This window comes from Mesoplodon bidens, assembly GCF_964165515.1.
Source record: "Mesoplodon bidens genome assembly, chromosome: 8".
Taxonomy (NCBI): Eukaryota; Metazoa; Chordata; class Mammalia; order Artiodactyla; family Ziphiidae; genus Mesoplodon; species Mesoplodon bidens.
Window position 1 is genome coordinate 113,166,808 of NC_138165.1, and position 13,464 is coordinate 113,180,271.

The following is a 13,464-nucleotide window of genomic DNA, read 5'->3' on the forward strand; positions in this document are numbered from 1 at the left end:
GTGGCTATTTAAGGCCCCAGCAAACAGACCTAACGCACAAATAAAGCCAAGCGGAGACCCGTGGGTCTGGTGTTGCATAAAGAGCCATGTTTATTTCTTAATTGGACAGAGCCTTAAGTGCACACACACGGTACAAGAGCCTAGAGCCTAACACTTGGGTTTCGGACATCACGGAACTAGAGTCATTACATCAGGATGGCAGTTACAGTGCAGGGGCTGGGGTGTGCCACACAACCACATATGTACAAGCCACAGGGGAACTCAGGGGACAGCTGGCCGCAGGACGCATGGACCTGGGAAGAAGCCACAGCCTGTTGTCTCTCCCGGGGGAACACGTGGCCCAGCCCCAGGGATACAGGAGGGTGCCTGCGGGGTCCCCGCGCTGAGGAGAGCTGACGGAGGACCAGTGTGGCCACCCTGCCCGTGCCTACAGCATCGGCGACATTTGGGGACCCTCCCCGAGTGCCTTGCGACATCCGCCCCAGAGGTGTCGAGGGGGGACGAGGATTGCCGGGAGACCACGTCACTGCAGCCGCCCTGGTGTGTGTGTGTGTGCGTGTGCGTGTGTGTGCGCGTGTGCGCACTGTTGGTGAGCAAGACAATGATTACTCAGAACAGAGAGAGGCCTTGAAACTTACGAGCGTGTCAAAAGCTGGCCCTGGGCACCAGCCGGATCGCTTTGGAGCCAGGGCCGCTCAGCCAGGAGCCCAGCATCTCCCTCCCTAGGGCCACAGCGGAAGGGGCCCACCCCTCCCTGGGGGACAGAGAGCCCTCTCCAGGCGAGCATGACCTCAAGCACAATGCGGCTGCAGCCTGAGCGGCAGCAAGCACTGAAACAAAAACCGTCCAAGAGAGATGGCTTTCTGGATCTTTCTCTCCTTCCCCACTCGCAGGACACAGCAGCCACAGCCAGACCTGACTTTCCTGTCTGCACCCCACAACCTGAGGACCCTCACGGGCCTCCAGACCAGCCTCCCATGTCACAGATGTGGCAACTGAGTCCCAAACCACTTGTCTCTGGCTTACATGGCACCGGGCACGAGAGAGCAGCTTTCCTGACTCACAGATGGAATTCTTGGACCCAGGCCCTCGCGTGGGAGCCGGCCTGAAAGGAGGAAGTAGTGACGGGTAGGGGCCACCAGGTGGGCCACACCTGGTTCCAAGTCACTGCCAAGATGGCGCAAGGCCCAGACGAAGCAGCCCTGGAGGCCTCCATGGCCGTGGAGGCCCCTGGATTTGGGGCGATTCCCAGAAACCCTCGCGGGGGCCCCCTGCCCCCCTCAGCGGGTGCTCTGCAGGTTGGCTGGCCCCAGACACCTGTGCCCGGGGTGAGAGGGCCTTGGACTCTCCGGAGGCCACGGCCTCAGGCTGGCTGACCTGAGTGGCCGTGGTCTGGCCCTGCACCTCCAATCTCCCCGTAGGAGGGAGGGGCTCTCGGAACTGACCCATCTTAGAACAACTCACCCCACCTGTCTCTCCTCCCTGCCCTCACGGCCATCATGATGGCCAGCACCAGTGCTTGCCCCAGGGCGTGCTGTCCCCTCTGCTCTCTGCGTCTTGGCCTCTGCCTCCAGGGAAGCCCTGTGGGGGGAGCACAGGCCTGCTGGTTTCCGGACAGTGTTTGGCTTTAGTCCAGGATGTGAACCCTCCGTCACCCCCTCTTGGGGGACGTGGTAGGGACGGGTCTTGTGCTGCGGTTGCTATTTTCCCTCGAGCTAAAAAGAGGGTGAACGTGCCTCTGAGTGTAGGAACAGGTCACTGAAGACCCCAGGCCCGTGGTTTCTCTGAAGGGTTTATGGCCTGGGCATGACACACGGCCAGACTCTCAGCCCGGGGCTGGCTCCTGCCCGGTCCCGGGCAACCCTCAGGCATGGGGTCTGCAAAAGGGACGAAATGGATATTGTCACGAGAGGGCAGAACAAGACAGGGGTGACACCCTCGGATACAGGAGGACGCTCCCTTGATGACGGATGACCCCAGCACGGGCTGCCCTCACCTGACCCCATGGAGTTTTCTCACGGGGACTCACAGAAACTCCTCTCCTGGGGCAAAGAGGGGAAGTCATGATTTCTTCCCTGGAGCGACCTGGAGCTCACCCCGGGTCTCACAGTGGCTGGAAATGCTGCACCAGAAGCCCCTCGCTGCCTGAACCACCTCTCAACACAGCTCCCCGCGCCCCGCCGGCCTGGACACATGACACACCCGGTGGGACCCTGACCACTCCCCCATCTGGTTCCCACCAGGACGGCCGCCAGCCAGGTGCCTGCGGCCTCACCTCCCACGTACTGCCAGGGACGGGCTGCCGGCGTCACCTCAGGTGGCTGCTGTCCAGGTGAGACGTGGGTCCTCCCTCCTACGAGGAAGAGTGTACCCACCTTCTGCGCTGCTCGGACTTCAGGCATCAGACCCCCCCAGACACACACACGCACACGCGCACACACGCACGCACACACACGCCCTGGGACCAGGGCTTGCCCCACATGCCTCTGGGCAGAGGCCTCAGCTCAGGCCGGGCAGGTGCCCCCGTGGTGCCAACCAGGAGGTGCCCGGCCTGTACAGACGCCACCTCACTGTGGTCTTCCCAGGCGGCTGCCCCGCCTTGTGTGTCCCTAAGAAGCTTGGGAGGTGCGTTTGGGAGCAAGCGGGTGGGTCCACCTGAGCCCTGCGGGTCTACGTGAGGGCATTAGAGATGCACACTTATAAATAAAACACAGTCTTACAGTTAACTTCTGAGTGGACTGTTTCAGTGTCACTAACTGATGTATATTAATTATAGTCCGTTTATGCTTAAAAAAATATTAGAACGGCAGCGATGCCCCCGTGGCTCCTGTCCTCTGGCCTTCCTGGCGTCTCCCAGCTCTTCCCACCCAGGGCGCGTTCTGAATGAAGAAAGGACAACAAACGCGGCCTCTGCTGGGAGCACGACAGGTCGTGTGGCAGGTCCCTGGCCAGAGGTGGGCTTTTCGGGCCCAGCGCGGGCATCCCCAGGAGGAGGGGGCGCGTTGGCTGTCTGCTGGGAGCAGGGCTGGGCGGCGGATGACACAACAGATGGTGACAAGGGTGGGAGAGCGGGGCCGGGCCTGCTGGCTGTCCAGGAGGGCTCGGCTCAGACCCTCATCTGGGCAGACCTCCTCCTGGAGAGCTTGGACCTGCCGGGGACGGGAGAGAAGTGGCGGTCAGGGCGCCAGGCTGCTGGCATTTGCGTCTCTGGTTCCCCGGTCGCCCGAGAGCCGTAACCTCTGTCTCCTGTCCCTGTGACTCGGGGGGAGCGGCCCTCCTCCCTGTCCCGCCCCCCCACCCCAGCTTCCTTTCTGAGTCACTGACTAGGGGCGGGGCTCCGTCCACCAGGGGCCTGGCTGTCCCCAAGCCTGGTGCAGCATGTCCCCGACATGGAGGCCCGCCCTGGTTGAGTGTCGGTGCTGAAAGTCTTGGGGATTTACACACTCGGTGAGGAGCAACGGCCCGAAAACGAGAATTCACGTCCTCACGACCGTCCCCCCCGCTCTCTGCAGGCAGGACGTACCGTATGGTCCCTGCCAGGAGGGGGTTGAACGCGTACAGCCAGTCGTGCATGTCCTTGTCGCTGTTGGCCTGCAGCAGGATGCCCCGGTGCTCCGTGCACACGGCGAACGTGTTGGGGGTCTGTGGAGGAGGGCTGCCGTGAGGGGCGCCAGGCCTCCCGCGGTCAGCTAGGGGCGGTCGCCACTCCACCGGGGCCCAGGTTTGGGGGGAAAGGCCCCTCCCCCCCGGGGGAGCGTCAAGGATGAGGAAGCAGAAAAGAAGACCCCTAGGAAGGGGCAGCGCTGCTGCATGCACAGCCCGTCCTGACCCTGCAGGCAGTGGCTCCCATCCGGAAGCCTCTGTAGTCAGGACACCGGTATCTTCTTGTCATCCCCGTGGCCACGCCCGAGGCTACCATGTCACTGCTCTGTGTCCCCGTGGGATGAGTCAACCCTTCGCAGGCCAAGGTCCCTCCCCCGGGGACCCTGGCTCAGCTGCTGGCTCAGATGTATCCTCTGGGGCCCGTTAATCCTGGCATCTTCTCTCAGGCCCAAGCCCTCGACGCGGCGGGTGTGGGTGGCAGGCTGAGCTCACATCTTCCCCTCCCCCACCACAGGGAATCAGTGCCCAGTGGGCCCCGTGGCCACCAGCCAGGAGGCAGGGCTACTCACGTCCAGGGCCACTGCTTGCTCAGAGAGGAGCAGGGGCAAAGCCAGGCACAGGGGGCTGGACTCCTGGGCCCACGGCCCCGCTGGCCCTACAGGGCTTCATGACGCCCACTGTGGGCGTGCCCAGGAGGAGGGGACGGTGTCGGTCGCCATCAGATGGGAGAGGATTAGCGCCTGCCCCACCCGTCACCACTGCTGTCACCAGGACTACGAGCCCCACGGTGGGCAGAGCGAGCCCAGGACACGAGGCAGAGGGACAGCGAGGCTGAGCCCAACGTCCCTGCCCGTGACAGACGGGCCCGGCTTCAGTCGGGCGGTGAGCGGACGTGGGGCCCGCAGAGGAGGACTGGGCCCGGCTCCCACCCTCCCCCAGCCCAGCCCGCCTGATACCGGCCAGCCCGTGGCCCTTTCGCACCTTGAGCATCGCCTGCTGGTCCTCGCTGTACTCAACTTGGGCTGTGGACAGGTTGAGCACAAACCTCTCCACAGCATCCTTGTCGCTGTTGTACATGTAGGCGTAGGGCCGCCGCACCACCACAAAGCGCTTGGCCCAGCCGGCCGTGTGCGGCTCCAGGAAGTGCAGGTACCCCTTCTTGGAGACGATCGGGCTGGGGATGGGGACACACCAAAACCATCTTTCTGCAGCTGCCCACCAGGTGCCCAGCCCCCGCCCGGCACTGGCCCTGGCTCTGGCTCTGGTCCACCCTCCTGCCCTTTATGTCTGCTCATTCTCCACCTGTCCTAGGTCAGGGGGCCCTGCCCGACCCCGCGGCACAGAGCTGTCCCCTGTCCTAGGTTAGGGGGCTCTGCCCGACACCCCCAGCACAGAGCTGTCCACTGTCTTAGGTCAGGGGGCCCTGCCCGACCCCCCCGGCACAGAGCTGTCCCCTGTCCTAGGTTGGGGGCCCTGCCCGACCCCCCGGCACAGAGCTGTCCCCTGTCCTACGTTGGGTGCCCTGCCCGACCCCCCGGCACAGAGCTGTCCCCTGTCCAAGGTCGGGGGCCCTGCCCAATCCCCCGGCACAGGGCTGTCCCGTCCTAGGTCAGGGGCCCTGTCCGACCCCCTGGCACAGAGCCGTCTCCGTTCCAGGCCGGGGGCGGCCCACCTGTCCTTGCAGGAGCAGAACGGGCTGGCCGGTGCTTTAGAAGGGCCCTCACGCACCTGACCCGGATCTCCTGGATGTCGGGGACCAGCAGGCGCCGGGGCTCCTTGTCGGTCTCCGTTGCCCGGGCAGGGGAAGGGGGCTTCTTGGAATCCACCTCCGGCAGGGGCTCAGGCTCTGGGCTGGCCGGCCGGGAGCAGGGCTGTGGGGTCCTGGGAAAGCAGAGTGAAGCCGCTGCACTCCTGCCAGGAGGTGCCTCTCCGGCCCGGCTTCCCCAACAGCCAGCGTTACCCCCTCAGAGCCGCTGGGGGCGCCTGCCTGGGCCTGCCCCCCACGTCGGCTCAGACCTCCGGCCGGCCCGCCGCTGTGCCGCGCTGTGTGGCGGGCAGGGTCCACCCCGGCACGGTGCCTTCTCCCGTGGCATGTTCTGGCTCCCCACCTCCACCCCCTGTGACAGTGGCTTCCGCAGCTCTTGTCTCCAGAGTTAACTGACGCTGACCCGACTTGCTCAGGGACCGTGTGCGTGCAGGGAGCTGGCAGTCCACTGCAGCCACCAGGCCCAAAGCAGCGGACCCGGTGGCCAAGGAGGCCTGACTCAGGATGGCGCCCAGAGGGCTTGATGCCTTTTTCTTTCAAGAAAAAAATTTGGAAAGCCTGAGGTGTTCTAAGACCTGACGGGTCAGACATGAGCGCTGTCAGCAACGTGTGCCCTGCTCCCCACACCGCTCGGCTGGTGTCAGGGGGCTCAGGTGTCCTCTAGGTTCCGCTTTGTCACCACTTTTCCACTGAGTGCTTTGTGAGTGCTGTCACTGAACAGGGCTTTTTGTTTAGTGTTGTGACCCGTTCCTGGTTTTGTTCACGACTGTATTCTAAATGTACGCTTTAGCAGAAAATGACCTCGGACAGGGCCGCGTCAGCCGGGCAGGGCAGACCCCCTCCCCCGGCCCTGCCCTAGTGTGTGGCTGTCCCCAGACACCCAGCCCCTCGAGCCCTGCCTTCTTGCTCTGTGCCCGGTCACAGCCGTTGTCGTCAGGCCGCTTGTGGAGGTGGAAGCTTTGCCGGGAGCCTGGAGCTCACTCACCTCAGGTCAGCAGCTCCGTACCGGCCCTCGACCAGGGACGGGCAGGTGGAGGAGGGGGTGAGCGTGGCCGCCCCCAGAGGGGACATGGACGGGTCCCGCAGCAGGGTGACAGACATCTCAGAGAGCTGCGGAGGAGAGACGGCTCTTCGGGGACAGCCTCAGGGCCCTCTGTGGGTAGGGACATCCCTGCCACGGCACCATTGCCTACTTTTTACCTTCTGTTTAGGGCAACCCCACTCCAGCTGCGGGCTGGGCTCTCTTCCCAGCCTCCCCACCCTCTCGCAGCCCCCACCGTCCCCCGGCCCACCCCGCCCAGGGCTTCAGGCTCTGCCTTTTGCCCAAGGAGGTCCTCGAGGCTGTAGAGCCCCAAAGACAGAGCGAAGACCACTGGGTGGGGGTCGGGGAAGGAGTAGCCTCTGAGCCCCGACTTCAGGCCGTGCAGCCTGGCAGCCACGGCAAGAGGAGATTTGGGCAGAGGGAGAGGTCAGTACGGAGCACAAAGGCCGGGCAGGGCTGTCTACCAGGCTGAGGGGGGAATGGTGATGGGCCAGAGCACCAGAAGGGAAGCCTGGAGCCTGACGCGGGGCAGGGCCAGCCTCCAGCGGCTCCGTGGAGGGCAGCACAAGAGCCGCCCCAGCCTTGGGCATGGGTATAAGGCTGCAAGACCAGGGTGGACCCCCAGGTGAGGGAAGGAAGCCGAGGAGACGGGGCTTGGCCAGCCCAGGACAGAGGCAGCTGGGTGAGGGCCAGGCTGGATAGGGCCAGGGACCGGGGAGAGAGGGAGCCAGAGAGGACACCGAGTGGACACCCCTGGACCCGGCAGGCCCCTCGCTCCCTGCCCTCCACAGACCCCAGCCTCAGGCCCCGGGAAGCCAGCCCCTTAGCTCTGAGGCATCTCTTTAGGTTGGGAGAGGAATGTTCCTAAGAAAAAACCCTTATCTCCTTCTCTCGGCCACAGCAGCCCCCCGTGGGCGGCCCCTCCACGCCCACCTTGCTCTCGCTGGCGCTGACGCAGACGTGGCTGTGGGTGTACTCTCTGTTGAAGGAGTGGGTGAGGAGCCGTAAGCACTGCCGGGAGAGCAAATGCCTGGTCAGGGGCCTCCCGGGACCCGGCTCTGCCACGGACACAGGCCCAGGACACGGGAGACTGGCCGAGGGGCCAGGCACCCCAGGTCAAGTTGGGAAGCACCCTCACCTCCCAGGTGATGCGGCCGTCTGAGGAAGCCCCCCGGGGCAGGTCTGGGGCCTGGGCGGGGGTGGGGGTGGGGCCAGCATCCCCTGAAGTGCGGGAGGCCTTCCCCGTGGCCCACCCAGCAGCAGAAAGGGCCAGCTCTGGTGTAGGTGGCGAGCTCCCCATCAGCATAGGTATGCAAGAGAGAGCAGGTCATTCCCTGGGGGAGTAGGCTACAAGAGGTCCCCGGATTCCAATGTGGGTAGGGTGGGGTGGGGGCGGGGTCAAGGTGACCCTACAGACTCATTCTCTCAGGTCCTGGTGGCCGTGACAAGTCACCAGCACCAGGAAAGGGCCAGGAGCATGGCCGCTGCTCGCCTGCTGCCCACCTTGACCGCCAGCTCCCGCTGCCTCTCGTTGGGAGCCTCCAGGGACGACGGCCGGCCCGCAGCCGCGAGCGGGGAGGTGGACGAGCTGTGGGTCTCGGAGTCCTCGCTGGAGATGGGGGACAGGGCCTCGGGACCAGGCCGCTGGGCCGTCTCCAGCTTCTCCCGCAGCAGCAGGTAGTGCCTGGTCTTCTCCACCTGTACAGAGGAGCACGAGTGCGGCTCTGCCTCTGCTCCCGCCAGGGCGGGGAGGGCGGGCGGCTGCTCCGAGCCCCAGGCCTGCTCAGGCCCGGGAGAGCCGGCCGCCCTGCCGGGCTGTGGCGTGCGACGTGGCGCCAACAGACCTGCCCGTGTGCCCGCCGTGAGCCGACGGGACGGACACTGTGTTCCTGCAGCCGCTTTCCGGGGGGGCCGTGCGCGCTGCAGCCGCGGCCTTGGGAAGGGCCCAGAGGGTGGACATGGCCCCTGATGCCTGCTTCCCACCCGCGCCCCGGGCCAGCAGTCAGCGCCGCTGCTGGACACTGGCTGTCCTGGCCTGAGCGACAGAAGGGCCTCGCCCCGCCCACTAGCTTCCCCCCGCCGCCCCGGTTTCTTTCTTGTCTCATCTATGTGCCCGACGGTCTGTGCTTGGGTCAAGAATGAACCTCCCGTCCTAAGCCGGTGGCTGCCATGCGGCCCTAAGCGCTGTGACGGGCGGCTCGAGTGCCACGTGCTCCATCCTGGGTGGGGTGGGAACCTGGTGGGCTCGGCCCTCTCACCTCCTGCAGGAGGCTCAGCTTCTCCAGCTCCCACTGGTGGTCCAGGATGAGGCTGTCGCTCCGCGGCCTCCAGCCCGCCAGGTTCTCCTCACCCCGGACGTAGGCCACGGACGTGTCCAGCACCCGCCGGCGCCGCCGCTGCATACCTGGAGCGAACGCCCGTCAGACGCATCCCTAGCTGCAGGCTTATCCACCGAGGCAGGCGGGACCCCCACCCCAGGCCCCCAGAGCCAGGTGTCCCGTGGGGTCTCGGCTGCCCCTCCTCTCCCTTCCTCTCTCCCCTCACTGTCCTCCAGCCCCGCAGCAACTCCGGGGGGCACAAGGTGAGCACTCGAGTCTCCAGGTGAGGGGCCCCCCAAATGGCAGCGTGGCTGAAGTCACCCAGGTGATCCCAGGGGACGGGGCTCCCTGACCTCCAACGGTGCCCCACCCCACCCCTGATCAGAGAGCCCAGGGCAGACGCTTACCTGGGCTGCCCGTGTCGGCCACGTGGCACAGGCTGAGCTCGTACACGCCCGTCACGCGATTGCTGCCAGGAGTGGTGGGGGGTGGGAGGAGGAACGTCGCCACCTGGCCCCGCGTTGGCCAGGCACCGACTCTCGCCACCATCAAACGCACACTGGGCATGAGTCCTGCAGCCGCCCACGCCAAGCGGCCTTGCACAGGGTGGCTGAGGTGCTCGGTTCCCCGTGATGCAGTCCCTGTACATGGTCCCCAACCCAGACTCCCGCTGGGCCCCCCTTTCTCTTGGGACCACTGATTCTGCCAAGGGCACCCCACTAACCCACTCATGGAGAGGGGCTCACGCTCACGGGGTGACCTCCTGGACGACAGGACCGTGGCCAGCCCAGGACCCCCACCCTCCCTTCCTCCCGGTTGTGCCAGAATAGCGGGGACACAGGGGCCCACGAGACAGTGCGTGGGGAGCCTCACTGAGGGCGGCCAGTGGCGACCTGGCACCCTTGGTTGTCCCTGTGGCTGGCGCAGGGGCCCCTCTTACTGCCTTGACATTCTTGGCCATTCCTGCCCTACCCCCAAGAATGCAGGCGGTGGTCAGAGCGCAAGAAGGGACGCTGGTCCTGGTGTCCGACTCCCTCCCCCACGTGCCTGCAGCCTCCGAGAGGCACTGGCTCAGCACAAGTCCTCAGGAAGTGCTGTCCAGAGTCCCCCTTCCCGCCCCGCCCCGTGTGTACCCAGTTTCTCCCACGGAGTGGGGGGAGCAGTCCCAATAGCACAGATCCGTGGGGAGGAAGGTCACTGGCACCTCCCAGGGAGGTCCCAGAGTGGACACCTCAGGCCTTCTCACTGTGCCCTGCGGGGAGAGCCTGGCTCTCTCACACCCCGCAACATGACATCCGTCTCCCCACAAGCGCCCGGCGACGTCCACTGACGGTCCGAGTGAGATGGACCCCAGAGCCGGAGGCCCGACGGGACCGGGGCGGGTCCCCCGTCTTATGGGCCAGCCGGCCCGGAGTGCACCACGTGACATACTGCTCCATGCAGAGCCCAGCCCGGTACCGGCTGCGCCCAGGGTGCCACCGCAGGCTCACCTCTCGGAGGCCCGCAGGCTCCCGCTGCCGAACAGGTTACGGATGGAGCGCGAGGCCGGCAGCTTGGCATCGCGGGAGTAGAAGACCATGCAGAAGTCCTTGGTGATGACGGCCGGCTGCGTGCAGTTCTCCATCTGCGGAGGGCAGGGAGGGGCTCGGAGCCAAGGACACCACAGGGGGCTCGGCTCCCGCCGCACCTGGCCATCTCCCCCTCGGGGCACGAGAGCCTCTGCACCGACCCACAGCCAGGCGGGAGAGAGAGCCGGGCACCCACTGCCGGGGGCCGCTGTCCATGCAGGGGCCCCAAGTGTCCCGGACACGGGCCTCAGCTGCCTCACCATTAAATCGGGGTGACACACTCCCCAAAACGTATGTGAGGATCTGACCGGACCCTATCTGTGCACCCATAGTTTAACTCTCAAACGCCACAGGAAATTACTGCACAGCGAGCGAGGTGCTGTCTTAAACAGCCAGTTCTTTGGTTTTCCCGAAGCTCCAGGATAACTGCTGACAAAGCTAGGGTCTTGTCTGGGCAAAGCCCTGCAAGTGTTTTCTCAGCCTGAGCAAACCTCATCCCATGGGGCATGCCTCACACAGGTAGGTCCCCATATTACAGCTGGAGTAGTTAGGCTCTAGGGGGGTGGATGCCTTCATCTCTACCATCCCGCTGGCTGCCAACCCCAAACCCCCGCCCTCATTCCTCACTACTGTGCACAGCAAGAAACGCCCACGGCCCCCAGCCTCCTCTTGTGCTTCGAAGGGAGGTCACGGCCTGAGACCCTGGGGATGGGGAAGGGGAGGCTTCTGCTTTTGTGCTGCCTGGAAGATAGATGCAGTGTCTGGTGGTGCTGCAGCCATCTTGCAACCCCAAGGACAAACCCATACACTAAAGGTAGCAGCGTTAGTTAATTGCGAGCATAGCCATTAAAAGTACATAGATTTAATTCAAGGACTTAAGAAGCCTTCTGACAAGAGAATAGGCTTGACTGGGTTTGTCCAGGGCTAACAAGCACCCTCACTGCCCCTTGGCGAGCAGCTCAGGCTTGGGGGACGGGTGATTTTGGCGGAGTGCCCTGGGGGCAGGTTTCTTGCCTCAACGTAAGCAGAGAGGGTCATGTAGATCTTCTCTCGGTAAGGGGTAACCCGGTTCAGCAGGAGGGAGTTGTGCATGGAGCTGTCCCACGCAGCCTCAAACTGGTAGAAGGTCCTGGGCGGAAGCAGAGACAAGGCAGAAGGTCGGATGTGGCTTGCTCTTGGTGGGGGTGGGGACATGCAGATGGACAGACACAGACAGACAGACGTGTGGGCCACCCGCAGGGAGAGCCGCTGGGGCCACAGGTCAGAGGCCCAGGTGTTGGTGTCCAGGGAGGATGGAGCCCTCCTTACTCAGGACCGTGCCAGGTGGGGGGCTCAGGCGACCCCCAGGGTGAGTGCAGAGCCCTCTCAGCTCCACCCTGGGGGAGGGGGAGAGGGGTCCCCTGGAGCTGAGGCAGGAGTGAGAGGATGGAGAGGGGAGGAGAGGAAAGGGGAGGGGGCTGTGACAAAGGGGAGGGAGGGTGAGAGGAGGGGGGAAGGGGGCAGAGGTGACGGTGGTGGTGGGGAGGGGAGACCGTGGGAAGGGGTGCCCGGCTCCACCTAGTCTCGGCCTGAGTAAGGAGGCACCCTGGCCTCTCCCTGGACTCGAAGGGAGCCCGCCTGGCTTTGCCAACACTCCCCATGGCCATCTCCTCCACCAACCGACTCGCCCTTGGGGGAGGATGCTGGGGGTGAAAACCGGGGTGGCCCCTCTCCCAGACGGCATGGCCTCCGCCCACCTCAGCCAGGCCCCGTGGAAAGGCACGGCCCCACATAGCACAGAGCAGGCAGTGGTGGTTTCTTCCTGTCCCCAGTCTCTAACCCGGAAATAATGACCAGAGTGTGAGCCAGTGGCCAGGAAACCCCTCTTGAGGGCAGCTCAGGACAGTCCCAGGGCCCAGACAATTTGGTGGCCTCCACTCCAGGGCAGGGTTTCCTGTTATACGACAGTTTCCGTTTTCGACCATCTGATGGCAGAGCTCCTAAACTCTTGCCTCAGGCCGGGTGCATGTTTTGAGGACCCTCGTATCTGGGCTGGGGCTTTGCCTCAAGGCACAATGTGGCCGCTCTGTGGGCCCTGGCAGCCCCCAGCCTCACCCGGTTTCCATCCAAGCATCCTCACAAAGACACAGTTGAGAAACGCATCAACACAAGCAGCCGGCCACAGCACACGCCCTGACATGGCCCGGCCCCTTTGGAGGAGCCGGGCCCACCCGGCAATGCAGAGGGAAGAGGAGAGAAGCCGCATAGGGGCAGGGACAGCGCCACGGCCACCCCCTCTCTCCATGGCACAGTCCAGGGGCACAGGAGAAGCAGCGGGACAGAGCAGGGCCACTGCCGGACACGTCACTGAGGAGAAAGATCCAGAGGCAGGACGTGAGGACAGCGGGGTAACCAGAGAATGGGCAGAGAGAGCGGGGAGACACCGAGGGAGAAAGGAAATTGAAAGTCAGAAGAGGACAGACCGAGCGAGCGCGGAAGAGAAAAGTGAGCTGTACCTAGTGTCATTTCCGAACGAAACGCTAAAGGCGGTGGCAGCCAGGACACACACGTACACACACAGAAGAAATTCACATGTCAGAACGAGCACCGTCACCCGGCCAGATACCAGCTAACTGACACAGAGAAGGCGGGGCCGTGCCACACCAGCCGCAGGGCTGCTGACTGCCGTCTCGTGGGGCCCAGACGGGGCCCACGGGGGTGGGGGGCTCCCTGTGGGTGGGGCCCACTCTAAGCCCCAGCCTGGGCACTGCAGACACCCCTTTCCCTGTGTCCGCAGGGAGAACTTTGGTTCCATCTCCAGCAGGACCAGCTGGGCGCACCTGGAGCCGCCACCCAGACCCAGAGGGATGCCCCCTGTCCCAGGGGTCCCCAAATGCCCCAGCTCTGAGGCGTCAGGCCTGCGGACAGAGCCGGAGGCCCGCTGCAACGCAGCTCAGAACAAATGCCCCCCGCCCCGACCCCAACAGCCCAGCTCCAAATGCCACTTCACAGCATGTGACCTCGGGCTGACAGCAGACATCTCTGTGCCCTGCTTCCTGGACCAATGACGGGCAGTCACTGCCCCGCCTCACTGAGACGTCCTGTGGGTTAAGTAAGCCGGTGCTGCAGAGCTGAGGACTGGGCCTGGGAGGCATTATTGTTATTACTAGTCCTCACCCCAGGAGGCCC

The 13,464-nt window shown here is 64.7% G+C and overlaps 1 protein-coding gene across 4 annotated transcripts in view; it reads right to left on the minus strand.

Moving 5' to 3' along the window:
- Positions 1-12: 12 nt before the first annotated feature.
- Positions 13-13,464, minus strand: part of KIF1A (kinesin family member 1A) — an 89,187-nt gene continuing 75,735 nt past the window's right edge. For all 4 annotated transcript variants that reach the window (XM_081241671.1, XM_081241670.1, XM_081241669.1 and 1 more), the window contains 11 exons: positions 11,311-11,425; positions 10,219-10,352; positions 9,136-9,197; positions 8,669-8,814; positions 7,914-8,108; positions 7,344-7,421; positions 6,354-6,478; positions 5,332-5,484; positions 4,585-4,777; positions 3,524-3,642; positions 13-3,149 (listed from right to left, as the gene is read on the minus strand). In XM_081241671.1, the coding sequence (XP_081097797.1) occupies positions 3,107-3,149; positions 3,524-3,642; positions 4,585-4,777; positions 5,332-5,484; positions 6,354-6,478; positions 7,344-7,421; positions 7,914-8,108; positions 8,669-8,814; positions 9,136-9,197; positions 10,219-10,352; positions 11,311-11,425 (1,363 nt within the window). In that variant the 3' untranslated portion in view covers positions 13-3,106. The remainder of the gene's footprint in view (positions 3,150-3,523; positions 3,643-4,584; positions 4,778-5,331; positions 5,485-6,353; positions 6,479-7,343; positions 7,422-7,913; positions 8,109-8,668; positions 8,815-9,135; positions 9,198-10,218; positions 10,353-11,310; positions 11,426-13,464) is intronic.